The sequence below is a fragment of the Corvus moneduloides genome, chromosome 14 (assembly GCF_009650955.1).
Source record: "Corvus moneduloides isolate bCorMon1 chromosome 14, bCorMon1.pri, whole genome shotgun sequence".
NCBI classification, from domain to species: Eukaryota; Metazoa; Chordata; class Aves; order Passeriformes; family Corvidae; genus Corvus; species Corvus moneduloides.
This window is the reverse complement of record NC_045489.1, coordinates 9759610-9786688: the sequence shown is the minus strand read 5'-3', so window position 1 is coordinate 9786688 and position 27079 is coordinate 9759610. Positions and strand designations below refer to the sequence as shown.

The following is a 27079-nucleotide window of genomic DNA, read 5'->3' as shown; positions in this document are numbered from 1 at the left end:
CCGCTGGCCGGAGCTCCCCTTTCGCCTGGCCCCTTTCGCCGCCGCCCTGAACCTCCGCCCGCCCCGCCCGCAGCCCGGGCTGCACCATCGTGGGCTGCCGCGGGGAGGGACCGGCGGCCCCGCACCTCACAGAACGCAGCGGCGGCGGCAGCGGGACCGGCGGGACCGGTGGGACCGAGTAGGGCGGGGGGGGGGGGGGCGGGGCGGGGCAGGAAGCGCGGGCAGGGCGGACTCGGGGGCCGCGGCGGGGCCCCCCCGCGCGGTGCCGCGGTGGGCGCGCCCGGAGCCGCCCGCAGGCCGGGGCGGAACGTGCGGCGGGCGGGCAGCGATGGCGGCGGCCGAGGTGGCGCGGCAGGTGCGGGCGGGCGCGGGGCCGCCGCATCGCGGGGGCTGGGCGGCAGCGGGGCGGGGGGCCGGGAACGGGCAGCGCCGGGGCGACGGGCGGGAGAGCCGGGCACGGCCCGGGCGGCGGGGCTGGATCAGGGGGCGCCGGGCGGGCTGAGGGCTGCGAGGACACCGGCCTGGGGCCTCCCGCGGGTTCTGAGACTCGGTTCGGAGCGGCGGCGGCTCCCGGAGGGTCGGGCTTTGGGGACCGACCCGAGGGGAACTGGGGTTACCTGGAGTAGAGGATGTTGGGGTCCCCCCCGCTGCAACCCGGCCCGGCGACCTTGGGCTGCCAGCACCGCGGCGGGCCGGGGGTCCCGCCCTGCCGGTGCCCCGGGGCCTGGGCCCGGCCACGGCCGGACCTGCCGCGCTGCCCGGGGCTGGCCGGGCTGCAGCGCTAGGGAGGCCTGGCCCCGCATCCCTTACCCAGGTCTGGGGGCCCCTCGCCGGGCCAGGGCACGGCAATGGCATCGCTATCTCTCCGGGGATGCTGCTCTCCTCCCAAAGAAACCATCACGCGTTGCTAGGTCGTGCGTGATGCGGGGAAGGAAGGTCTCCAGTCCGGCACCGTGTGCCGCGGAGGAGCTGTGGGAGCCAAAAGCCGGCACCGTGTCCCCGCTGTGCTTTGTCCCCGAGGGTCCGCGGTGATGTCCCCGCGGGCCACCGGCCGCCGCCGTGCTCGCCTGCCTGCCTAGTGCGGCGCAAGATCCCTGTGTGTTTGCGGAGAATTATCCAGAAGAGGAGCAGAGGGAGTTGAGCCACCTCTGCGTTTGTCAGAGAAATGCTAAGGAGGCATCTGTAACGCGTTTGCATGTGGAAAAGTTTTGTCTGTGGTTTGATGGGCTTCCAACTTTCATGTCCATGTGTTAATACAGAAGTAATACTTGAGGTGAATGCTTGCCATTTCGTCTTCAAAGCAGTATGGTTTAGCATGGACCCATTCTTGTTGAACGGGTAGATGTACCCATTCCTTGCCAGTTTGTGATGTTATTTCCTCCTGGACATAGCCATTGCCTTGTATGTGACTGCCAAAATATGTGAAGTGACTCAGTTGCTCCCCTGTCTTTTAAAGAAATTGAGTGTTATGCTTTCCTAAGATAATGTACAGGAGTTTGAGACATCTGCTTGCGGCCTGGAATGAATTTATGATACCGCACAGCCTTGCTGGGAAAGCTGGCTGTGAGACAGACTTGAAATTAGTGTGCTGCAAATTAAAAATGTCCTTTTACGGGCAGATGACTTGTCAGCCAAGGTCTTGGGCATTTGGTCATGGCCATGGTTTGTGGAGCAGTCAGCTGTAATGTCCTGGTGGTGCAGAGGGCTCTGTGTGGGCCAACAGGGTTAAAGGTGTGAGAGCTGGGGCTGGGTTTCTGGGGGAGTTGGGGTTACCACCCTGCTATTGTCCCAGAAAACCCTTGATCAAGCCCACACTTATTGCAGGGATGGTCGGTGAAACCCCCTTCTCCCCAGGTGGGCAGAGTGGCCTCATCACCACCAAGCTGAGCCCCTTCTCCTGTCCTTTGCCAGTGGGGAGGATGGGTGCAGAGGACCAGCTTGCCAGACACTGTCCAACTCTCAGTCTCTAGTAGAGGTCAGAAAAATCATTGCGACTGCTGATAGTGATATGTATCTTTTAATATGCTGGAGGAGACTTCTCCTGGGAATGTATCCAAATTGCATGGCATTTCTGCAGGCTTTTTTCAGGGGCCTAAAGAAGTATAATCTTAAGAGCTGTCAGAATTTGAGATTTTGGAAGCACTTGACTGTTTGTGAATGTTGAATGGCTGAGTGATGCAGTGCGTCTGGAGAGGGTGGTTGATGGTCAGGACCTTTGGTGAGACACTTCTTGCTTTCCATGGGGCCTGCTTCAAAACTATTTCCCTCCCACTTTTCTGGTGTTTTTCTTTTATATTCTTGATGATCTTTTATCAGCTGAGCAAGGAAAAATAATACAAACTCTTTATCTAGACTTTACATTCCTGATTTACATTTATCTCCTGGAGGATATTTATACTGTCTGCTGGATAATTCTTTCATTACATAGGAGAACTACATACTTGTACAAGTGAGAAATAATTGATACAAGTGTTGCTCTAATTTGCTGTTTAATCAGAGCCAAATGCAGTCTGGGGAAGTGAATACCGTAACACCAAGGTCACAAGAAGGGATCTGATGTTGTTCTGGCTTAAAGACGATGTGAAAAACTTTGGTGTGGAAACCTGAGTCAGGTTCTGCCTTGCTTTGCCATTTGACATTTGACTTCTTGTGCAAGAGTTGTCTCAGGTTTGGGGGTTAAGCCCCCAGGGCTCAGCATTAAGGGCAGCAGAGGGGCAGGAGGTGGCTGCTGTGAGCACTGGCAGCGGTGGTGGAGCTCTATGAGTGTTGCTTGATTTGGTTTTGTTGCAGGTTGGTTCTGTTGCGTTTGTTGCAGCTGTTTGGAAATCTTCCTAAGGGAGTCTGCAAGGCCTCAGGGTTTGAAGTGATTCTCATTTTGGAAGAGATGAGAAATTGTGCCAGAAGTACTAAGTGTCAGCTGTCAGTGTCCTGAACAGAAACACTCAACTGGATGAAGTATTGTACTGCAGCCTTTGAGAGCAGTTTCGTGCTGTGTGGGCCTCGTTTGGACACTGGGTCCCTTGGGTTCAGAGCTGTAACATTCTTTACTTGCTGTGCTCTGCCTGAATGTCACAAAGTGGAGGCTTTGCCTTTGCCATGGTATCTTTTCTCATCATTCCTTCAGACCTGGCCACAGAAATAGTCCCGAATATGCAGTGTTGACATGTGCAATGAGCAGCACCATTGCGTGTGTTCTGCTTTATCTCCGCAGAGAGGCAACGGCCTCTCAGGGCTCCGAGGACATCGGGAGGTGACAGTACTGTACCTGCTTGTCCTGTAAAGTAGATCAGGGCACAGATGTGCATTCAGCAAGATTTTTTTCTAATTGTTTTTTCATCCCAAGAACCCTGGAGTGATTCAAACACCTAGAGACTAAATCTTACCCCTTTTATGTAAACTAATAGTTAATGTGTGGTGCTTTCAGGCTTGGGGTCATTCATTATGACATCTTTGTATTTTCTGTATGATTGGGATAGTTTCTGTAAGAGTTAGAGTAGGTAGTGATGGTCTCTGTGGCATGGAGAAGCCCTAACAAAAGGCTATGTAAATCCTTCTAAGAAAGGAAAAAGTAAAATAGCTTCTCCAAGTGGCTGTTCCTTACTTTCAGTCTGCAGTAGCCCTGCCTGATACAGCAAGAGAGTGTGTTGCTCTTTTTGTTCTTTTAATCTTGTTTGTGACAAACACACTTCACTTCCTCCCAAGCAACAACAGCCCATTCTGTCTAGGCAGGGGGTCACTCAGTATATGGGGGAAAAAAAAGGCATCTGGTATGTTGGTGTGGTGCCAGTGTTCACACTGGCTTTCCAGAGATTCCATCTTTGTCTTCATTCCAAGAAGATGTAACTTTAAAATAGAGAGTACAAAGGACTCTCAGCCATCCAGTGCTCACTGATGCTCCTGGAAAAAGTCTTCATGCATACAGTAGTTAAACTTTGCTTACCTTGTTGGTACCTCTCTATATGTTTTAAATTTGATCTGGTTTTGAAGATGAATAATGGAAGACAGTCTTGAACACCTTATCAGCAAAAAGCTTATGAGCTTAATGTATTCTCCTTCAGTGTTGAACAAGAGGATCCAAACCTACATTTAATATATACCCAGGATGACTAATCAGTGTGTTCGTATGTTGTTTATGATGGTGCTGTTTATATATAGCAGTGCTCTGGTACAGAGACACCATTTGGTGCCTGAAGACTGGTGACGTGTGCTGTTTCTTGGTGGATCGGACAGAAGATGTTTCTTTTCTCTCCACTGGTTTGGTAATTGCTGTCAGCTTTCTGATATGTGTAAAAACCAGTCTGATCTTAAAACATTATTTCTTTTTTTTTTTCCACTGCATCCAATCTCTTGATGCCTTGGCCAGGGAGGCTGTAGATTTTTAGGCAGAGTAGCACAATATACCTTATGGTTGCGTACTTAACATGGAGGCTCAGCTGCTGTGACTGGAAATCACATTTTGCAGTAGTTGTTTCCTGGCCTGTACCAGATGTGAAGTGTGGTTTAACTGCATTGTAAAACCACAGGTGACGAGAAAAAGAACCTGCAGGAAATGACTTGGAGGCTGAATTCTGTGTGATGGTAAATGCCTCCTCTTAGCTGAGAGTGGCTTAACTTCTACCATTTATTTTGTTCCGTCTCGATAACAGTTATATTTAGGGATGAGGGGATGATTTGTTCTTAATGAGAACCCACACTCCTGCCCACGCTTCCTGGGGAGAGTAGTGTTCAAGCAGTCTGCCAATGGTGTGGTTTTAAGGCTGAGTATTAAAAATACACTTGATATTTCTCCTTCCCTGGGAGCCGTCTGCCAGTGGTTCTCTCTTGCACCTTTGTGGGCTCTGTCCCCCCCATCTGTTCTTCACCAGGACCGTGGGGCTGTCGCTGCGGATCCAACACTGCCATGAGGTTCCCCAGTGCTGGGGTTTTGTTTTGGTGAATGCAGTTTAGGGGAGTTTGAGTGTGTTGTCACAAAATCTGTGTGTCTGATGGTCTCACTTTTTCTGCTTTAGCTGATTCAGCATTACTGGACCTCACAGCTGCATTGTCAGTAGGCAAAAGCAGAATCTGTTGGGGAGCCTGAGTGCTTTCCTCATGAACATGTCATTAGGAGGGAAGGTGCTCAGGAATTAATGAAGCGCCGTATTTGGTGAACATCTTGTCAGGAAGAGTCAGACTAGTACACAAAATATGGCTAAGGGGAAACATATTTATACATCACAGACTGGTAAATATGGTTAATGGTTGAAGTGTATTTGGAGCCTCATATCTGAAAAAAAAAAAACAAACCAACCCAAACCCACAACAGCAGACCAGTAACAAGGCAAGTAATCAATCATGCTGACAGGCTACTGTAGTAAGTGCACTCCTTGGGGATTTTTTCCTAGCCTAAAATACCAGTGCCATTAGCAGAAGAGGGAAAACCAGTATGCCTGTCCCTATAAACAGGCTTTCAAGATATGTGAAAGCATGATTCTGAAGGAAGAAATTCAAAATCACACCCTATAAACTACTGCCTTTTGGCTGTAATATTTTTTGCAAACTGATGGAAGGCTAGAGGGGAATTTTCTGATTTTCACACCAAAATACGTTTTTAAGAAGAGCCTGTGTTTCAGAGAGGGAAATACCTTTTTGGGACTGCAGGAGGACAGCTTTCCAGTACGTACCAATACAGGGGTGCAGCACTGACTTTTCATTTTGCCTGGTGCCATTTCTGAGGCTGAGCCTCCGCGTGTCGTGTTTTACTGTTGACTGGGCAGGGTTGGGACCCAGGGTGCCTTGGCAGAGACTGGCCAGGTGAAAATTTCTGACCCCCCCTCCTGAAGTTCATGGCTGTTCTGGGCATGGAGCACCACATATTCTGCTTGGCTGGGGAGACCAGATTAGTGGTGTTGGGCGCAAGAGAGAGCAGGGTGCATGAGCAGCTTCTCAAGAAGTCCTTCAGGTGGCTGGGCAGGAGCAGCCCTTGCTCCCCAGCAGGAGGTTTGGGTATCTCCAGTCCCAAACCCTCGTGGCAGGCTCCTTCTAATGGGCCTGTGGGGTTATGAGCAGTTCAGTTCTGGACACTTTTTCTCTGCTTTGTTTTCCTGCAGGTACAGTTTTCCTTACTGTTCCTAGCTAGTTTCTATAATTGCAGCTGTGAATGAGAATTACATATGAGTTCCAATTCACATAAAGTGAATGGTAATAGGCTTGTAGGAGGAGGTGTCATTAATACATTGCTTTGCACAGAGGATTCTTTTTGTTTTCAGTATAAGGTGAGACTTGAGTTTCTGCATATTTTCGCAAGAAACAAGTGTTTTGTCGCCTCTTCATTTCAGCAGCTGTGTTTGTGTACATGTTTTGCACATTTTGGTATTTTTTTGTCACGGCTACCTTCAAATGTGTGGCAAATGAAATGTTCTATTTTTGCCTTCTGGAATTGTTTTGGAGAAGAGTGAAGCATGCTGACATGATTGACAGTATCTGTGCAAATCTCTGCTTGGACTGTGCAGTTGATTCCACTTGGGAGGTCTTAAGGGTTTATACAGAGAAGTATATTTTGCTTGAAAATGACACAACTATTTCATTGTATTTCAGGGCGAAGGCTGTCGTACTGTCCCGCTTTCCGGACATGTAGGATTTGATAGTTTGCCTGACCAGCTGGTTAATAAGTCAGTTAATCATGGGTTTTGTTTCAACATCCTGTGTGTGGGTGAGTATTTCCATTTTGGGAAGTTCTCTTGCTGAAAAGTTTTCTGCAGCTGGATGTAGCTTGTAGGTTACAGCAGTAACAAGGTAGCTTTGATTTAAATTTCCCCGACTGTTCTATTTTCAGTAACAAGATTTACTGGTGCTCTGGGAAGTCCCCACTGGGGTTCTGCAGTATGGCTTTTTACCAAGCAGTGAAATAAAATGCCTAAAATCACAGGCTGTTATTATGATCTTTCTTTTCCTCATATGTTTGACTTTCACATTTTTGAAAGAAAATAGGTACTCATGCCAGACTACTTTGTTTGTCTTGTTTGGTTAAGTATTGAATTATTATTATTATTATAACAAAATACTAGTCATGTTCCTCTTAAATCACTAAAAGCTATTTTTTTCTCCTCTTTTCTGTGCATACTTGAATTAAGAGAGTGTCTGGCCAAGCCTTAACTGTTCAGACAGTTATCCAAGCTGCCATGTGGTGTGGATCACAGCTGGGGCCTGGCACTGTAGCAGGACTTGGTGTCTGTCCCTGCAGCCCATCTCACAGGTCTTCCCCAGGGTTAGGATCCCAAATAATCTCTCCTCTTAGGTAACAGGAGTAAAACCCTGTATGGCTTTGATACCATAGTTTGGTAAGGTGAATTAGGAAATTAAAAATAGAGAATTAATAATTGTCTCATGGGTTTGCTGCTGCCCGTGCCCTGCATCTGGGAGCAGGAGGTTATTGGATGGCCATGGCTGCTTGGACTGAGCCCTGTCTGCAGATGATCCCATCAGGGCCTGGTGTGGCAGAGGGGAGAGCAGCAGCTGTGGATACCTCCTGGGGACTCAGCTGGTGGTCAGCTGTGCATCCACGCAGAGGTTTTCTGTTCCCTGCCATGAGAGATGCAGCTCATGGTATGGACCTGGTGTTTGCCCAGAGCAGGGTTAAGTCTGAAGCAAGAGTAGTAGAGCAAGGAGAGGAGAGCTGAGCTCTATTAAATGGAGCTGAGAAGACAGTTTTCTTTACAACCGCATTCCTGTGAGATGATAAACTTTGCTGACAAGTGGAGGTCACTGTCAGGCTGAGAATCTAGGTGATTTCCACAGTACATGAATGTGATATGACCTAAGGAAACTCCTGTTCCCAAGACTGAAGTCTAAAAATGTTTCCTTTTTCACTTTCTGAACTGTAGTGGTTTTTTTTAAAGTTCTAGGTGTAGCAGTGGGTGCCTCCTGTAGTTATATGTTCACTTTGATGTGTGGGGAGGAGCTGAATGCCTGTGCTTTCCTCTTTGCAGGGCAGAAATGGAATGCATTAATCACTTTTTGATGTGAACAACAAGGACTCACCAAGATCAATGTACATTAGTCACTCATGTCAGTTTTTTATGAACAGTAATAACACAATCTTGAAATAAAGAAACTTTATAGAAAAATATAATAAACTTGATTAGAAAAAGATTTAAAAATCTTTGCCCCCACACTTAAACATCCTGGAGAAAGAAAACAAAAATTCCCAGAGTTCATCTGTCATTTATTCTGTTGGATCTCACTTGTATAGCACAGTTTAGGATGAAAAATTGAAAGAACAAGGGAACAAATGAGGATTGGATGAGGATCCCATAGACAGCCCACTAAGCATGACAGAAAGGCACTTCATTACCTCCCATTTTTCAGCTGTGTGTGGCATTCTACTCTGCATCATACTGGATCTGAGCCACCGATTCCTCCAGCTCCTGGTGGGGAAGCCAAGGAAAGCTTCAGAAATGACTCTCAGCAGCACGTCCAGAGTGGAGCAGTTTTTAGCTCTTCCCATGCTGAAAGCTGTCTCTCCTGTGAGACTAGAACCAAAGCTAGAATAAATGAGAAAACCTCTCATTAGAAGCTAGGGGTTGCAGATGGTTTCTCTGATTTTTTTATTTCTCAGCACAACCATTTTCTTCCTAAACCTTCCGTGATAAATTTTTACATGCCTCTTTAGTTCTGTGCAAAGGCTGGAGAAGTGTTTAATGGCTGAGACTTTCTGTGCTGACTGTATTTCTCAGTGAGATAGGGGGAAAAGAGGAGGAACAGGCTGCTGGTTTTTGATGTAAAGTTTCTCAATTTTTACCAGGGTAGATTGTAGTTGCATTAAACTAGTATCCCAATTTAAGCAGGATTTTCCCCCTTCCTCTCCCCCAGGGTTTGCAGGGAATTTGTTCTAACTGGCCTATTCAGTGCAATGAGAAAGGCTGTTTTGTGGCAGAAATACTTCACTTTCCCCTGGGATTGTACCAAGACTGTTTGAGGTCTCTCACTCCAAAGAAGTGAGCCCATGGTGTGCAGGAGCTCTCACCTTGGGGGAGGTAGGGATTTGCACAGGATTCCTGGTGCTTTCCAGCAGGCAGCTCTCTGGGGTGATGAGCTGTACAGCCTGGAAGTTGCCCAGTGGTTGTTTTTGTGGTCACTGGTGCAACCAGCTGAGGAGAGAGCAGTTTCTCTAATCAAAAAGCCATCTGTCTCCTCAGCCTTCTCTTGCCCTGTGCCGCTGGTCCCCTGGGGTAGACGCTGGGAGCCGGGTGCTCCTCTGAGGTGGTGTTTCAGTGTCTTTTGTGAGCCCTTGTTGCCCTCCTTGCCCCCACAGTCCAGCCTTTGCCTGGCAGTGGGGAACTGTGTGGTGTCTCCGCACGTCTGTCAGATGAAACAAATTATTTTTCAGTCTCTCCTTGAGAGATGGCCTTACCCGTCTGAGTTGCCTCAGGGCCTGTCTCAACAAGCCTGCTACATTGGATTAGCTTCCCTTTCTCCACATGAAAAGGCTGTGCATGCAGTTACATTTTCTTTAAAATTGAATTATTTGATATGTGGAGCCACGGCTGTTAATCTTGTGAAGGACAGGTGCTGCTCTCTCATGAAAGGGCACTCTTGTGAAAGCTGCTCCCTGCCTTTGAACAGGGAAATACTCCAAGGACTCCTCTGTCCTCCCACAGAGTCGATTGAGGATGATATGATTGGAGCTTCTTAAATTCTGAGTGTTGTGGGAAAGAGGGCCGGTGAGCAGTTTCTTGTTTCACTTAGCACATTGCTAGGGAAAAGCAAATTAAATTCCCAGGCACAAAAAGAGGAGGTACAGCATTTGTGGTGTATAAATCAGCTCACTGTTGCAGGTGCTTAGGATGCTAAAAGTTCTGTGAGAAGAAGCCATGAAAGTTCATTTAGCACAAAGATGTCTGTCTTGGTTTGGAAAGTTAGGAGCTTGTCCCAGCTGTAGTTTTGTAAGTAGTGCCACCACTGTTCCATCAATGTTAAATTTGATGAAGCGCTTCCGTAGAGCAGTGAAGATATCATGTGCACATGCAATTGGAGTAGGGAACATGTCTCAGGAGAACGAGAGGATGTGTGGGGAGCCCAGCTCAGCCAAGCTGTTGGGCATTAAGAGTGGATGGTGCTTTCTGAGCACTGATGTAGGACTGCTGTGTGTCCAGAACCTGCTGTGGTGGCTCTTGCCTTTTTTTTTTTTTTTAAATGTCCTTGAAAATGTGTCGGACTTAACAGCAAGACTCCATCCCATGATGAAAGGTACAACACTCAAGTTTTCCGTTGCTGTCACAGCTTCCTGGTCCAGAACTCTGCCAGTAAAGGTCGCTCTCTCTGCCCTGTCCTCCCCACAGAGCTTTGTCAGCCACTGTCAAGTTATATAATCCCTAAGTACAGTTTTGGAGATCAAATCACATGTGTCCCTAAGCCTGGCATCAGGAAATAATCTCCCTGCCAGGGATACCTCTCACTCGGTTTGCATACACTGCTGCTTTTTTCAAAATAATTCTGCCTTTTAATCCCTGTTCATAATTTCTGGTTTTTGGGGAAGATTCTAGTGCCATTGGCTGGAACAGGCACAGACCACTTGTCCTTTTTATCAGACCGTCTGTTCCATCTGGACTCCTGTCCTTACAAGAAGCAGTTGGCACCATTCACATCTTCCAGCCAGCAAAAAGTTGCCTCTGTGTGGGGCAGAAACTCCCAGAAGATTCAGAAATTCTTCCTTCTGTCATTTTGGCCTTCAAAATAGCACTGCTCCCTATCTCTGCTCATAATTAACATAGCAAAATACTTTATTAGTGTCTTCAGTCTTTTACCATTTCAAGTCACTCTGTCGGTGTTTAACATTCTTTCAGCTGAGACAGTCTTTCCTCTCTTCTCCATCTTCCCTGTCGGGTTTTAATTCTGTGTCAAGTCAGTGGGATTACACAGTACAGGGTCAGGGGTATCTGCTGGCTCAATGTAAATTTGGCAGTGCAGACTTGATATTTGAGATGCCATGTTAGTGCCTGGGTGTTTGTTTTAATCATGAAGTCATTTGGATGGGCGACTCCCCCCTGTGGAAAAATGCTACCGTTCCGATCTTCCCCTTCCAAAAGGAAAAACTCAGTGTTTGAGTTTAAAGTTGCCTTTGCTGGCCCTGTGTAGCTGGCATAAGGTGGAGTGTAGAAGCATGTTCTGCATCTCCTAAACACTTCTCCTAGCCCCTCTGACAGTTAAAGTCACTCCTGCTGGAAAAAAACGCTTTGGATGGATTTAAAGTAGGCAATAATTGACAGGTTCAGGATGTGCTTCAACAAGTGTTGGCCTCATATGAACATCTTTCACCCAAAAGAAGGAGGGAGGCAGAAAAGAGAGGTGACTTACAGGGTGTTGTCTGTTCGGAAGCCAGTGTGGTTTACACATGACCTTGTGTATCCACTGCAGAGAGCAGCTCCCTTGCCCTGGTCACTGCTGCTGCTCCCCTGTCACCCTGTCCTGTGGCCTTGGAGCTGCTCCGGGGCCTGCCAGACTGTGGGGCAGTGGCACAGGAGAAGGGTTTGCAGGACTGTGTGTGGGTGACGCTCCTGCACCCCAGGGCTGAGGGACTCCCCTATCCTGAGATGTCCCATCAGGGTTCCTGGCATTCACAGGCGAGCAGCCAGCTAGCTGCTCTGTCTGACCCATCCCTTGGCAGGGGCTTTGGAAATGCTGCAGCCTTCTCAGGCTGTTTAGATTTTTGTCTTTTTTTACACTGCTGTTTTCCTGGAATCCCTGAGAACGGCCTGGGAGGTCATACAGGCTGTTTGCTGTTAACTCTCAAAATCCCTCTCCAAACCATGACAATGCTTTGGTCTGATTTGTGCATCTGCTCTGTTTTGGGGGCAAATGCTCCCTGACAAGTCTAGACAGTGAGATTCCAAGTCAATGAAGGGCTTGTTGGACCAGTTTATTCTTCCAGCAACAGAGGTAACCTTGTGCTTTGCTGAGCCCCCCTCCCTTGCTCTGGCCATTGCTGTTGTAGGTACAGCTGATGCATTGGGGTAGTGCAAGGGTCTGCAGCCACGCCAGCTCCTGGTGCTGACTCCTTCTTCTCCCCTTTGGATTGAAAACCAGATTGATGCAAAGAGCAACTGCACTGGTGACTGTTTTGGCTGTAGTTGGTGTTGGTTGGTGATGGAGCACAAGCTTTCAGCTGGTTCCCCAGCAGTTCTGCAGCTCAAGGTGTACCTTGACTTTGAAATGTTAATGGATCTTGCTGCCTCTGGAAAGATACTGGATATGTGATCCTGGCAATCAGGGACTGCTCAGTTCCCAGAGCAGGGGATTTGGGGCTTGGAACTAGACAATCTTTAAGGTCCCTTCCAACCCAAATCATTCTATTGTTTTATGATTCTGTGTTTGCCTTGCCCTGCCATGTACTTCAGCCCTGAGTGAGGAAAATCCCTTTTGAGGCCAGAAGAGGAATTTGCCTGCTTGCAGGGGTAAGGCTTGGAGATTTGGACATTTGGATGGGAGAGGATGGGGAGGAGTTTCCCCTTCTTGAATTGGGCATTTCATGCAAGTTTGGATCTGCTACAGAGCTCTAAACCTGCAAAAATAAGAAGCTCTTTTATTCTGAGCAGAGTGGGAAAATGGTGAAGTTGTTTTGTTTGGGAGCTGAGGGCTGGGGAAAGGAGGGGAGTGCTCTTGCAGCCAGACACAATCTCTCTGTGGTCCCACAGCAGGCTGGAGGAGCAGCCGTCGCAGAGGGTGGGGTTCAGCTGCTCCTGAAGCTTCTCCAAAAGCCAGCTGGGCAGCTCAGAAATTGCTGTTTCCCCAAAACACAACAGCCCTCACAAGGCAACAGACCAGACTGCGTAGGAAGTCAGGTCTTTTGAGCTCAGAGAGCTGGCTCTGTTGTCAGAGCCTGGTAAGGAAGGCTGCCCTGTGGAATGTGTGCACAGAGGGATTTGTTTTATTCTTCCTGGTATGTATCTAAAACAAATTCAAGACTGGTCTCTGGGATTTGTCTCTTCTTCCAGACAAGGAAATAGTTGCCTGTTGATAAATGGAATCAGAAACAGTTCAATACTGATAGAATACTAGCAGAATACTGACAATACTAGCAGAACTTTTGGAAGCAGATTTTGCAATATTGTGCAGCTTGTGTAGCCCCTTAGGTACAAAACCAGATATTACAGAAAATGCCCCGTGCCAGTGTAGAAGGCTGATTCTCCAACTTGTTATGAGAAACCAATTGCACAACTTGCTGTCAGACTCGAACCAGCTCTCAGGGTTTCTGCACGGAAGGAAGCTATTTCTGTGGCTGCTTATTAGAGACATTGATCTGGAGTAGCTTTTTTTGGAAATGGCAATGAGCCCCATTTCCTCTCCCACTTTTTAATGAAAACAGCATCTTCTGTAGTGTAGTTGTGGGTTTAAGCAGGATCTGAACATTGCTTTCCCCTTTGCCTTTTCACCTCTTCTTTTCATCTCTATTTTCTAATGACATTAACGGCCATTAGACTGTGAAATGTAATTTGCCCAGAATACAGACCTCCCATTGTTCATGGCTTTTTGTTTACCAGACGCTCCCTTGGGAGCATGAGATCTGCTTTCATCTGCTACAATTTCACCCCTGTTAATGTTTGGAAGCTGAAAGGCCAACCCATATTAATATTCAACAGAACATTTCAACTCTCTTTTTCTCCAATAGGGGAAACTGGCCTTGGTAAGTCCACCCTCATGGACACCCTTTTCAACACCAAGTTTGAAGGTGATCCAGCATCTCACTCACAGCCTGGGGTCCAGCTGAAATCCAGTACCTATGACCTGCAGGAGAGCAATGTCAACCTCAAGCTGACTATTGTGAGCACAGTGGGCTTTGGGGATCAGATCAACAAAGAGGACAGGTGAGTATGGGGGAGAGAGGCTATATTGTGATGTGGCTTTTCATTCTCCCTGTGCCCTAGTTGAGCCTGACTGCACTGCAGTGTTCTCCTGCTTGCTTCTTAGGAGTTGTCCTTGTCCCCTCTTTGGGATGGGACAGGTAGAGGAGAGGACAGAGGCTCTGGAGTGTCAGCATTACTTCAGCTATAAAGCAGCTTTTTTCATGCTATCAAAGCAATATCTGCCCGGCTGGAAACCTTCTGCCCAAATTCTTCTGGTGGGGAGACTGAAATGCTCCAGGGCATCTGGGCTTGTTTTGGTTTGTGCTGACCTCAAGCTGCTGACCAAACCACTTGTGTGGTTTAGTGTCTGCTTGGCTTAATATCCAGTTCTGGCAGGGCGCTTCCATGGGAAGAGCCAAAGGAAGCACGATAAATGTGCAGTGAGATACCTTGGGGAAGTGTCTCTGGCAGCTCACATCCCAGAGTGGCTGGAGTGTGTTGGTTAAGGGATGTGCAGTTACACTAGACAGTCTCCAACGTGCATCTCTGCAGAGACATTGCTGATGGGATTTGGTTTTTTGTGGGTCTGTTAGATTTTTTTTTTTTTTAAGTTTGTTTAAAATGCAGTGATGTCCTTTACATTATGAGTCTGTTAGGCTCTGTATTTCAGAAGGCCTTGCAAGGGAGTTGCAGGAATTTTGTGCACCAGAGCACTGGGCAAAGGTAGTACTGAATGAAGCTGTGTCTTCTACCAGCAGCATGTGCGGCTGTGAGAGCAGCAAGCCATTCACTCCCTGAGTGCAAGCAAGGGTTACACACTGCTGCAAATGAGTCTCCATTAGCCTTGCTTTAGGAAGTCTCTCACCCTTAAGGCATCAAGGTGATGCCTCACATTTCAAAATATGAGGGTCTGCCTTCCCTGGAGATTATGGTGTATCTGCTGAATGCTGATACTGTGTTTTGACAAACAGGCTGCCAGAGTCTGATGTAGGACCATGTCTCCTTGTCAGCAGTGCAACTTAAAAATTTCTAACAGGTGGGGAGCAAGGGAGGTGGAGAGAATTGGTCTCAGAAAGTGAAATCTATCAACAGCTTGTTTCTTAAAAGCAAGCAAAGGAGCATTGTCCTGTCTGTTTAGCTCTCTGACTGTGAGATGTATAGCTTTTTTTTTCCTTTCTCCAAAGCTATAAGCCCATCGTTGAGTTCATTGATGCTCAGTTTGAAGCCTACCTGCAAGAAGAACTGAAGATAAAAAGGGTCTTGCACAACTACCATGATACCCGGATCCACGCTTGCCTGTACTTCATTGCTCCGACAGGCCATTCCCTGAAATCCCTGGACTTGGTAACAATGAAGAAGCTCGACAGCAAGGTTGGCACGCTTAAATCTTACTGGGCAGATTTACTGTTTGCATAGTGGAAAGGCTGCTGCTTTTCCGGAGGATCTACCCACCCTGAATAGCCCTTCTGGTGGAAATGACTGAGTTGGCAGATAATTTTGTAGATTTATTGAGCACTTACAAGTTCTTGAAGGTCATATTGCAGACTTGGAGAAAATCCCAGGAGCAAAATTGATTACTTCATGCCTCTGTTTTTTTCTAGGTGAACATCATTCCCATCATTGCCAAATCTGATGCCATTTCCAAGAGTGAGCTGACCAAGTTTAAAATTAAAATCACAAGTGAACTGGTCAGTAATGGGGTGCAGATCTATCAGTTTCCAACAGATGATGAATCAGTGGCAGAAATAAATGGGACAATGAATGTAAGTGACTTGGTTCTTCCTCCTCTCCCAGAACAGCACTGTCAGTGTAGAGGTTGATGGCCCATACTGGGATGTTTCTTAAATCTGCTTTCCCTTTTATTTTGTGTCTTAAAAACAGAGGGTTTCACAAGAATCTTGTCTTTGTAGTGTCATCCTAGGCTAGGAGAGCTTTGTGGTAGGCTACTGCCTCTCTGGTGGGCTTTTCTAGTCAGAAAACAGACTTTTAATACTCTCCTTGTCCATGTGCATGTCTGTTGAGGGAAATCAGTGTTTAACCCTTTTCAGCTCGAGGGTTTGTCATTATTTCTGTCCTATGCATCACCTGATGGCCTCCCACCAGTAAACTTCCAGGATCATGTGGCAAGGACTTACACAGCTTAGCCAGCAACGCGTGAAAAGCAGTACACAACTTGGGCCAGACATGCTTTGAGGTGCCTGCAGGTGCCCATTCTGGGTCTGGCCTTCCCAGCATCATGGGTGCCTGTCTGTGGCTCCTTGAGGATGAAACAATCTGTTCCTTGGCCTTTCTGGCAGCACATCCTGACCATGGTCCCATTTTCCAGAAGGCTTTTCACAGGAAATCAAGTAGGGGAAGTTGCTTGCTTCAGTGCTGTGGATGTAGTAGAGGCCTAGCTGATGTGCGTTTGTGCCACCTCCTGATCTAGTATTAATAGTTGTACAGTTTTCTGGAGAGGCCTGAAAGAAACATAAAGTTTGTCCTGATGTAAGAGCTGTCAGTGATGGTTTCCTGGTCAGAGCAGTTCTGTGTTAGCCCTTCTGAGGGTGGAAGTGAACCTCTGCTTGTCTTTCAGCCATTTACTTGTCTCCTGGGAGGGAATTGCTGTCTTGGGTTGCAGACGTTCTGGGTTGTATCAGTTGATGCACAGACAAATCAACTCTTGAATCCTCTATTACAGTCAGAATTACCAGGTTTATGGGGACTAAGCAGGCCGGAATTTGACCAAAGCAATTTTGCAGATCTGGAAAACTTGTATCCAAATACCGATTTTATTAGAAACATAAGACAAATGTTACTCTTACTCTGTGTGTGTCCCATGCGAGAGCTGGGGGCTAAGGAATACAGGGGAAGAGCCCATATCTGTGAGTGCTTGCTGGCAGTTTTGCTTTGTTTGCAGTTTGACTGTATGAGCCACACTCAGAAAGCAAAAACATCATCTCTGAAATCTTTTGCTTGTACCAGCTGTCATGGACTTGTCCAAGTTTTTAGATAACCTGTGGAATTCACTATCTGCTCTTGAGAGCAGTCCAGGGTCACTGGTCTTCCATGTAGTTGGCTTCCTGAGGCCCTTTCAGTTGCCCAGAATTTGGTGCACTTTAAAAGCTTTGCCTGACAAATGTTACTTCACAAAACTCAGCAAAAGGGGTTGGTGCAAGGAGCTGGGAACTCAAAGTGCTGAAACTTTGCACTTGACTTCCTTGCAGCTTGGCAGAATGCACTGTAGTTCCCAGGAACAAGTGGAGGTGGGCAGAAATCTCACAGAAAAATGCAGCAAAGTACAATGTCAATGTCTGGGGGTTTTGCTTGGCTACCTGAGTTTTGGAAATGAGAGGACTATATGGTGAGATCTTCAGAGTTTAGATAGGTGTTGGGAGGGTTTCGGTTCCAATTTTGCTGAGCTTGCACTGGGCAAGTCTCTTTTTGCCTTCTGCAGAGAGACCATCTTCTTAACTAAGAAGTGACTATTTCTGATTTCTGAGTTTCTGAAAAGCAAATCCTTCTTGTTCTTAGTCAGCCTTCATGTAATGTGGAGTGCATATCTCAGCTTGAAGAGTGTGACCTTGGGTCACACCGGACACAGTGGCCCGGGACATGTTCAGCCCTTCCTCACCAGGGTGGAAGCAAGCAGGGAGGAAGGAGCTGTTACTCTGGGGGTGAGGGATGGACTTCCATCTCATGATCTGATGGAGCAAGGTGTCAAGTGCTCCAACATGAGCTAAAGGAGTGGTGGGGGGATGAAATCAAGAAGGCTCCAAGACCTCATACTGCTTCTGTGCTTGTGCAGATGTTCTCCTCAGGCATGGCAAGCCCTGGGACAGCACCGCAGTCCAAGCCACAGCACGCTGTTCCAGCTGTCATTCTGATGCCAGTCTTGCACTGGCTCATCTCACCTGAGACTCTGTGGCTGGGAGGATCAGCCAGGTAGAGGATATAGAGTGGTAGCACTAACAAGGTTTCCAAAAAAGGACCCATCCTGCTACCCCTTGTCTTGGGCTAGTGGCCAGTGACTAGGCTCCCTGAGATTAGCGTGTGCATAACGACTGTCTAGCTCAGTGGCTGTGCTAATCTCTGTGTGCTGGTGGGTCCCAGGTCTGAGAAGGGCTAACGTGGATATCATTAAATGTGTTTCAGGCCCACTTGCCATTTGCAGTGATCGGGAGTACGGAGGAGCTGAAAATAGGAAACAAAATGATGAAAGCTCGTCAGTACCCTTGGGGCACAGTGCAGGGTGAGTTGAGCCCTGGGATTTTCATGGCATGAATGGTGACACTTGTGCAAGGAGGCAGTGGGCTTTCTTAAAAGGAGCAAGGGCCTGCTGGACTTGATTATCCATGGGGAATTATCCTGTGTTAAATCCTTGTGTCAGGCCTATAGTGCCAGTTTTCTTTGCTTGGAAGGGCTGTTAAACCTGTTGAAGGAGTAGACAAGTGGGGAATGCGGGAAGAGATCTTAGGTTCTGTCCCCATTTTCCTCCTTACCATGTCTTCTTACAGTGGAGAATGAAGCTCACTGTGACTTCGTGAAGCTGCGGGAGATGCTGATCCGTGTGAACATGGAAGACCTTCGTGAGCAGACCCACACACGCCACTATGAGCTCTACAGGCGATGTAAACTGGAAGAGATGGGTTTCAAAGACACTGATCCAGACAGCAAACCCTTCAGGTGAGATCCCTGGAGGAGACAGGAGAGCTTGAGAGAGGCATTTTTGGATGCGCTGTGTGCTTGTGTGTGTGTGTCCTTGGGGAAGCATGGAAAGAACCAATGCAGCAAGAAAAACTGCCAGGTCAGATAAATCCAGACTTCAGCAAAGGTCTGACTGAGAGAAGGTGAAAATACAGGGAGGTTGTGCAGGACTGTCTGTGAATCTGCAGGTATGGGAGTAGAAATGTCTGTGCTGCAGAGAGACAGCAGTGCTCCTCTGAACTAGTGTTTGTTGCCAGCTGGTCTCTTTAAATTGCCCAACATTCAACGTACAGAAAAGTGCCAAAAATCATTGGATAAAGAAGACCTTGGGCACACGTGGGTGAGTAGCAAATATGTTGTGTGCAAAGCAATAGTCATGGTAATGGCCTGATTTCAAAGGGTCAGGGAAAGCAGTTTGTCCCAAGTCTTATCACTGGACTTTCTTTCCTTTTTAGCTTACAAGAAACTTACGAAGCCAAAAGAAATGAGTTTTTGGGAGAACTGCAGAAAAAGGAAGAGGCAATGAGGCAGATGTTTGTCCAGAGGGTCAAGGAAAAAGAAGCAGAGCTGAAGGAGGCTGAAAAAGAGGTAAAGACTGCAGTATTTGTGTCTTCATGGTTGAGTGATAGATTCACTCCCAATTAGGTAGTTGCTGCCGAAGCACTTTCTGCAGAGTGTGGTTTAGGACTTTCTTACCAAGAAGTGTAAAGTTTAACTTGGATGGGGATGTTAAGGTGTTCAGTCTGTAGGACAAAACTGAATCACAGTGCTTGTTGTGTACAGCTTACTGCACCAGGAAAGGGCCAGAGTCTTGATTCTGATGGAGAGGTGCAGTGTTGTAAAAGTCAAGGAGAGAAGCAGCCCTTGAGATGAACTTGTTTTGCAAAAAATACACCCATACAACTTTCTTAGTTCTGTGAAAAATCCATTAAATTACTGACCTTTAAAGAGGAGTAAGGCAGGGACCCCTGGAAATAATTAGGTTTTTTTTTACCCTTATGCTCTCCCAATCCTCTGTTCTTAGTCTGCACAATGATGCATTACTAGAACACTGCCTGCCTGTAAGTTGTTGTGGAAGGAGGCTGTTCCCTGCCCTTTGTCTGGGCACTGGCAGCTCAGTAGCTAGAAATGATGTGGAGACCAATGGAGACTCACAGGCTCAGATCTCAAGGGATCCTTTCATCTTCCTCTTTTCCTGTGAACAGAATACCTGGTAGTGCCGTGTCCTGCTCACCTCTCTCCTTTCCCTTTAGCTGCATGAAAAGTTTGATCGCCTGAAGAAATTGCATCAGGATGAAAAAAAGAAGCTAGAGGATAAGAAGAAGTCTCTGGATGATGAAGTAAATGCATTTAAACAAAGGAAGACAGCAGCTGAATTGCTTCAGTCACAGGCTCAGCAGGCTGGAGGATCGCAAACTCTTAAAAGGGATAAGGAAAGGAAAAAGTAAGTTGCTAACTCAGAGATACTTGCTTTTTGGTAATGGTTCTCCTTTACTAATTTTCTGCGTGTTCATATCTCCCTCCCAACATAGCCAGTCCTTATCGGGGAAGGTTTGCAGACAGATTTAATCCCTTGTAAGGCTGAGCGGTAGCTGGAAGCCTTTTTAACATTTGCTGTCATCCTGGAGATCAGGGAGCAGTGCTATCCTCCCTCTTTGCCTTCTGACAGCATGGGAGAGGATGAACTTGTTTTTATTCCCCAAGATTCCGTGCTCCTCCCTTGGTCTCTCAGTGCATGTAAAGAAGTGGAACCATACTAGCTGCCAAGGCTAGGGTGTGGGTAGCAGGGATGTCCCATTACCCTCAGAGAGGAGCACATTCTTGCTCATGTTCTTACTTGTTTAGGTTGAGAAGATTGTGGAAATTATTCAGGGAGACTAACAGTCTTGAATTCCAGAATCTGCAGAATGTAAGACTGCAAAATGAGGGGACAGGTCATAGCACCTTGTTAGCACTAGTACTCTTCTCCTGTCCTAAATCAGCTTTTTGCCCTCCACAGAAACAGTGGGATATACTGAATGGCTGTAGCTGGGGTTCCCCATGCCAGGGACTGGTGTGACAGGATCCAGCCCCTCGTCAGGGTCTGGGATCTGGGCTGTCTGCAGGGCTTGTGCCAGGCTCCTGAAGCTCTGCAGTTGCTCAAGGGCAACCAGCTGTACAGTGAAACAGATCTCCCGCTTCTCTCAGCACTGAGCAGTTCCCTTCCTTCTCACTATGGTACATTTCCCAAATGGAGTGCTGTGCCACCTGTGCCTGTGTGCAGAGAGTGGTGTGCAGACAAACAGGGGTCTGGTTTTGTACCACTGGCATAATCCCCCCTCTGCACAGCCCTGGGGCGATCCTTGCCTGCACTATGCAGTCTTAAGTACATGAAGAAGTGCTGTTAAATTGGACAATATGGGGTGTGTCCGAAGTGCTGACAGCACTGTTTGTCAGGGAAAAAGCCTGTGACTGTTAAGCTTGGGATCAAAAGAGACAGAGGAGGAAAGACCCAATTACAAGAATGAGATCCTGGTTTAGTCTCTTAGTTTAGAGCTGAAGCTGCTGAGCAATTAGTGCTGCCCTTTTCTCACTCGCCCATTACTTTTTCCACTGCCTATTTTGATTTGTTCATCTGAATTACCTTCAGGGGGTTTTAATATATTTTCATACTGAGGAGTCTGAGACTGACCAGGAACAGACTTCTCTGCCCAGCCTGGACTGTGTGAGGAATATCCAACTGAGCTCTTTCATGCTTAGAGCCCATAGGTATCTGCTCACTCAGGACTGCAGACTTCAGCCTTGAGATCAGTCAGGGTCAGGAATGCAGAAAAGGGAGCCAACAGCCCGATAGTATCAGCAATTAGTTGCTGTGGCCCAAGTCACACTCTTGGTCCTTGAAGTGGTTCTCATCTCAGAACATCTCCTTGACACCAAGCATGTTGATATGGAAAAGCTTTGGTACTGTCCTTGTCAGTTAAGGGCACAGAAAACTCCATGACAGGGATAGGTCAGTGCTTCAGTAAGGATTGGGAAGATAATAGGAAGCCTCTCTCGCCTCCATGCAAGAAATGGTGCTGCTTTCTTTGCTCTGTAACTTCTCTGATTGTCCTTAATAATGAATTTCAGTATTTAGATCATAAATTTTTCTTAACAATCCATGAATTTTGCAAGCTGAAGCTTACTTGTAGCTTGTTTACTACTGGCTGGCAGTACAATAGCCTTTTTCTTTCACAGGTGACTCGTTTAAACCCAAGCTCTGTAATTTGCACTAATCATGACTCAGTTGATTTTTTTTGTTGTTGTTGTTACATCATTATCATCATTATTAGCTCTTACATATGTGCTGTTTTACAGTTAGCTGCTGTTTGGCTGCATGGTGCATGAGGCACATTGTCCTGGTAAGCGTCATTAACTAATAGAGCCTCACAGTGGGATCAGTTACCTTTCCTAAAAAAGCAGACGTGTACAAGTCCTGAAGCTATAAGTATTATCTCTGTCTTCTTCTGCTTTCACCCCTACTATATGTGCTCTATCAGTCTCTCTCTACATGTGCAGTTGTAGAAAAAGGATGTAATTGTCTTTAAAGATTCTGCAAAGTTAAATTCAGAGAATCAGTATTAGGATATGGAACATAGAAAAATGAGGATTACATCCTCTTCCTTTTAAACCTTCCCAGCACCTCTTTGGCTCTGTTGTCTTTATTCCGTCTCTCTTAGAAATAAATTATATTCTTTAATCACACAGATTGATACTATGGCAACAATTGCTATGGAGATGTGGTGCTGATGATACAGCCCAGCTAGCCATGAAAATGTCTCTCTCTTTCCTTTCTCCTCCTTCCCTCCCACTCCTCCAAGTTGTAACGTAAACTTGTGGTTACAGTGAAGGTAGATGCGAGACTAGTTTCTGTCATCATCTGACAGTGGTCTGCTTACAGCTAATTACAAAAAATTGAGCATTTTTAATTTGCTGATGATTCTCTGGTGAGAGGAAGAAAGCTCCCACAGGAATGTCTTGCTTCTTGACAGAGCAGCAATACTCATTATCCAAGGCAAGCATGACAGTGCCCCAGACTGAGGTGCACAGGCCTCTCAGAGAAGGGACCTGTTGGAACTAAACTATAAAACACCCTAAAAACTCATCCTTGAGTCCACCCTTACCTGCAGACAAAGCTAAAACTTACATTCTCTCCTGGATAGTCCAAATTAATTATGGTCTGTCCTTAAACTGGTAGAAGCTGATTCCAGGATTCTTTCCCTCTTGGCTCCACGAGGGAAATGGAAAAGCAAGTAAACATCATGCTGTCAGTGAGAGGCATTTGAATGTAATTTAAATGGGACCTTCCACTTAACAGAAGAGCTTCAGAAGGGTCTTGCACTGACTCAAACTGGCACTTGCAGTCGTCTTGAGCTGTCCAGTTGAATGAATGTCTCTGCTGCCAATGGTAACTGTAGAACAATGAAAAGAACAATTCTCTGCTTAACGGGCTCGGAATGTAGAAAAATAAGCTTAAAGAATAACAGTGTTCATTCTGGTGCTGAGTACAAAGGCACGGCTGAAGTGCAGTTAGAGTGAACATTACTGATTTTTGTTGGTTTTGGATTGCTTTTGGCAGTCCTCATAACTGTACACTGTTGTGTGCTGGGCTTTGAATCAAATGAAGTTCTTTGTTCCCACTACACAATTGCAGACAGTGCCTTTTTCAATGGGCATTTGTCATTGCTAAATTAAATATGTATATGTGGTACTTTTCCAGGATTTAGAAAAACACTCTCCATATTGATCCATAAAGTGTTGCAGGGCTTCACTGTTTTGCAAGGATACAAACAAGTCACAGTTGATGAGTCCTGTAGCTTGCAAAACTGTGAAAGGATTGTTTTAGAAAATAAATTTGGTTCATCCCACTGCTGAGTGTGTGTGTGTGTCTGCATAAAGCATGTTTTTTAGTCAGATTAAACCTTATTAACACTTAGCAATGTTTTCTTTTTTATGTGTGCACACATTAGGAAACATTTGTATTTTTATTTTGTTTTTTGTCATTAATCCATAAAAGCATTAACCTGCCTTTTTCTTTCATTTTCAGTTCGGGTTTCCTGTAGAACCTTTCCCTTGGCACCAGAGGCGAATGCCCCACTCTTGGCTGTGCCATTGTGCCTGTTTGCTCACCTTTCCCATTGCTCCCCTCCCGCGCTCACCACTGAGGGTTTAACCAGAGCTCTCGTCTGCTGGGGTTGTTCTTGTGGGGGACCCTGCTGGCCAGAGGTGCTCATACCGGGTTCCTCCTGCCCCTTGGGCAGCAGCAGGATGCCCAGTGTTCCAGGGCAAGTGTCCCCTCTCCCATTGCTCAGCTTTTCCCCCACTCCATGCTATGTGAGAGCTGCCTGGGGGGTGCATTTAGCTCCTGCTGTGGGTTCAGTCCAGTGCTGCCATGGGGGGTGGGGATGTACTGCCTCCAGAGACTGGCTGCCCTCTCCCCATGCTAATTTTATGCTCCTAAGCCCTCATACCCCCTGTGCTGCCATGTGTGACTCAAATAACTTTCAAGGACTTTTTGCAAAACTTGACATCCTCACAGGCTTGGGCCTGGGTCCACACCTCTAGTTCCCAGGCTTGAGGAAATCACCAATTTGGATCCATGGTTTGCAACTAAGTGTTCTCTGAATGCTGCAGGGGTCATGAAGGATCTCTTGCCTTGTCTCCCTCTCAGTGTGCTGGCCTGGATGCACATCCTGGATCCAATCTCAGGGAAAACTGGTCACCTTGCTGTACATACCAGTGTTTCTGAAGAAAGATGATGCTGTTTCTTTGACTTCCTTCTCAGTGATTCCAACAATTTCTGGTTTTAATGCAAAAAAATACTACCTTTATTTTTTTAATCTGGCATCTCTTTAGAACTGTACAGATGTTGACAGGTTTCTTCTCATATTTTCTATTCAGCAAAAGCCTTGTTTTTACTGTAAGATTTGCACTGAAAAGGAGGGCGTTTTGCTCACTGGGCCAGGAGTTCACTCTGGCCAAGTGCAGCTGTGGTTTGCCTGCTAGTATCTTTTCTGTGTATTTCTGACTTGAGTTTTGTTTTTAAATAAAGAGTTCATCGGACAGTGAATTCTGGTTAACATTTACTTCTTCTGTTTTTTGTTTTCTTTGCCCTTCTTTTACAGTAACCCATGGCTCTGTACTGAGTAATTACCCCTGAATACAATGGCCTGGAATGGACCTTCATTTACTTGTTAAATCATAGGGTCTAATAAAACATGACAGCATTTCAGCTGTGACCTTTCCAGGGTGTTACCCTTGCTCTCTCCTATGTCCTCGTTGTGATTCTGTCTTTAGTATGTACTGGTGGTTTTTGCTTTTATTAAACAATGTAAAATTAGTCATAACAAGGTTATGGATGCTACCACTTTAAATCCTGCCATATTTTTTTTTTCCCTACAATTAATGGATTCCTCATTTTTCTGGTCTCATTCCACCCAGCTAAATAAGGGATATGGAAATAAGTTCTGCGAGTTATTTTTGCTGGCAAAATAACAACACAGTTTAAATATATTTATTGATGACATTAAAATGACAATACCATCTTAGTTTGATTATCACGTAGTTTAGAGATAAAACACTTTTTTCTCATTATATTTGATGTCATTTTCATGACATCATCTGTCTTTTTTCATTTGCTTTTATTTTTTCCTTTGCTAATTCATGCTATCTGAAGACTAGCATGTAAACCCTCATTTCCATTTCAGACTTGCTTGTTGTGGCCCTGATCCCTCAGTTGTGCTGTGGGCGGGCTCAGTGCTCTGTATGTGGTGAATCCACGTGTCCTGCCCCTGCTGAAAGATCAGATGCATGCTGCAAGACAGCCTCCACAAAACCCCTCCAGATCCTGGGGTTTTGGAAGATAAGCACACCTCAGGGCTAGCCCTGATAGATGATGCTGTTTAGTGCAGTTTTTAGTGGAGTTTTACCCAAGCAGTGCTCTGGGTGATGCCACAGGCTCAGGAGCAGTTTCAGCACAGGGTCAGCCTGGCTCCTACTCATAGCAGCAGCCCCAGATCAAACCGTGGCCTGGCCTCTGTTCCCAGCAGTGAGGGCAGTCTAAACTCTTGACTGCAATGTATTTTCTCAGGTATTCTGTTTCATCATGAATACAATTTCATTTCCCATAGAACTCTTTGATTGCTTTGTGGTTTGTTTGGGATTTTTTTTCAGCAAGTTAAAATAATTTGAATGTTTTCTTCTTCCTCTACTTTTGAATGCTACCCTGCTCCCAAAACCAGTCAGTATTAATCTGACAATGATTTCTAGATTATCTGCTGAAAGGACAATTGAATGTGGCTTTTTTTACCATACTGCAGGTCACTGTCGTTTCTTCCTGACCATTTGCCTTATTAGAATGTTATTTAAAGTTATGTGAAATCTTTTTAAAGTCTTTAAAGAAAAAAAAGTTTTTACTTGTGCGATTTCATGAAGGACTTGAGGTACCACAAGGAGGTTCCATCTCTCCTCTGTCAGCTGTTTCCATGTTGCATCTCTTTTTCTTGCTTTTTGAATGTCTTTCTCTTTTTTGCTAATCTTCTGTTTTTTCTTTTTTCCCCTTTTCTCTCTCTGTAGCTTTTTTTAATCTGTCTTCGCCAGCTGCACTGTGTCTGAGGGAGAAGACTGCCACTTCTAGAAGAGTTTAAGGGTCTTTTGTCTGGGGAGGGGGGAACAAATCTTCAGTGTTAGTGTCTTGGAAAGAAGCTCTTTTACTGACTTGCATGATACCTAAAATTGAAGTGTCTTGTAATTTGTGTGACAAGACAGGGTGATGCGGGGGGAACTGATTACCTGGAATTTTGAGGAGCAACAGAAATGTGATGTTGGGACTAATGATGTAGCGAATACATTTTCAAATGTTGTTATGGGCATATGTTTTTTCTAATGTTGTCTTTAATAATCTAAATGTCATGGGCTTCCCTGAAGTGTGAAGCCTAAGGAATATTTTCAATATGCTGTTTGATTGGTTTTGGAAACCGTGCATTCAGAATTCAGAGTCAGAGGAAATACAAATATGGTGCAACTTGCTCTGTTGTCAGCCACGAAATATTTAATTTTATCAAAGAAATAAAGTAAGAACTGTGTGTTCTCACTAGTGTCCTCCTGTGTCTCACCACCCTGTTAAAAGAGCCCCATTGGTTGGTGGACGTGAGTCAAGTGGTACTTTCTTTTTCCTAACTCCACCTCCTCTTGTTCTTTAAAGTTAGGAGAAGTTGGCAGTGCCAGGGAGAGGCGATGCTGGGGGTGGTGTAAGGATAAATTCCATGCCCGCCGTGAGCGGGGTGCAGTGTCTCGGCGGTGCTGGAGCCGCCCGGGCACTGCTCGCCCCTCCGCGCTGCCCTCCCCGCGCCCCGCATGCTCCCCGCGCCACCGTCCCGTGCCGGTCTCGTTTCCTTTTTACAAATGGGAGTGCGTGAAAACGGCACCGTATTCTGTATTTACACGGCAAACATGAAGGAACCAGCACTGTTCTGCCTGTTACCTTTCTAACTTTCATGTAAATTTTAAATAAAAAATACGAAAAGCCAGCGCGGCTGCTGTGGTGTGTGTGTGCT

The 27079-nt window shown here is 46.3% G+C and overlaps 1 protein-coding gene across 7 annotated transcripts; it reads left to right on the top strand.

Annotated features, from left to right (window-relative positions):
• Positions 1-273: 273 nt before the first annotated feature.
• On the top strand, positions 274-27052 carry SEPTIN6 (septin 6). 7 transcript variants are annotated; one of them, XM_032124339.1, is made up of 11 exons: positions 274-355; positions 6577-6691; positions 13646-13841; positions 15005-15191; positions 15422-15583; positions 17955-18051; positions 18317-18485; positions 18962-19094; positions 19760-19950; positions 21843-21886; positions 26100-27052. In XM_032124339.1, exons 1-10 carry the CDS (start codon positions 329-331, stop codon positions 21844-21846), a joined length of 1281 nt encoding a protein of 426 aa, XP_031980230.1. In that variant the 5' UTR covers positions 274-328; the 3' UTR covers positions 21847-21886; positions 26100-27052. The 7 variants fall into 7 exon arrangements, with proteins under 7 accessions (XP_031980230.1, XP_031980231.1, XP_031980229.1 ...); XM_032124340.1 differs by lacking the exon at positions 26100-27052 and adding an exon at positions 24650-24769; XM_032124338.1 differs by lacking the exon at positions 26100-27052 and adding an exon at positions 23572-24610.
• The last annotated feature ends 27 nt before the right edge of the window (positions 27053-27079 follow it).

Coding starts and splice junctions, on each gene's coding strand:
- SEPTIN6 (XM_032124341.1), top strand. CDS start 329: ATGGCGGCGGCCGAGGTGGCGCGGCAG. Junction 15,192..15,421: donor TGAAGAAGCTCGACAGCAAG/GTTGGCACGCTT, acceptor GTTTTTTTCTAG/GTGAACATCATTCCCATCAT. Junction 19,951..24,158: donor AGGGATAAGGAAAGGAAAAA/GTAAGTTGCTAA, acceptor TGAATGCTGCAG/GGGTCATGAAGGATCTCTTG.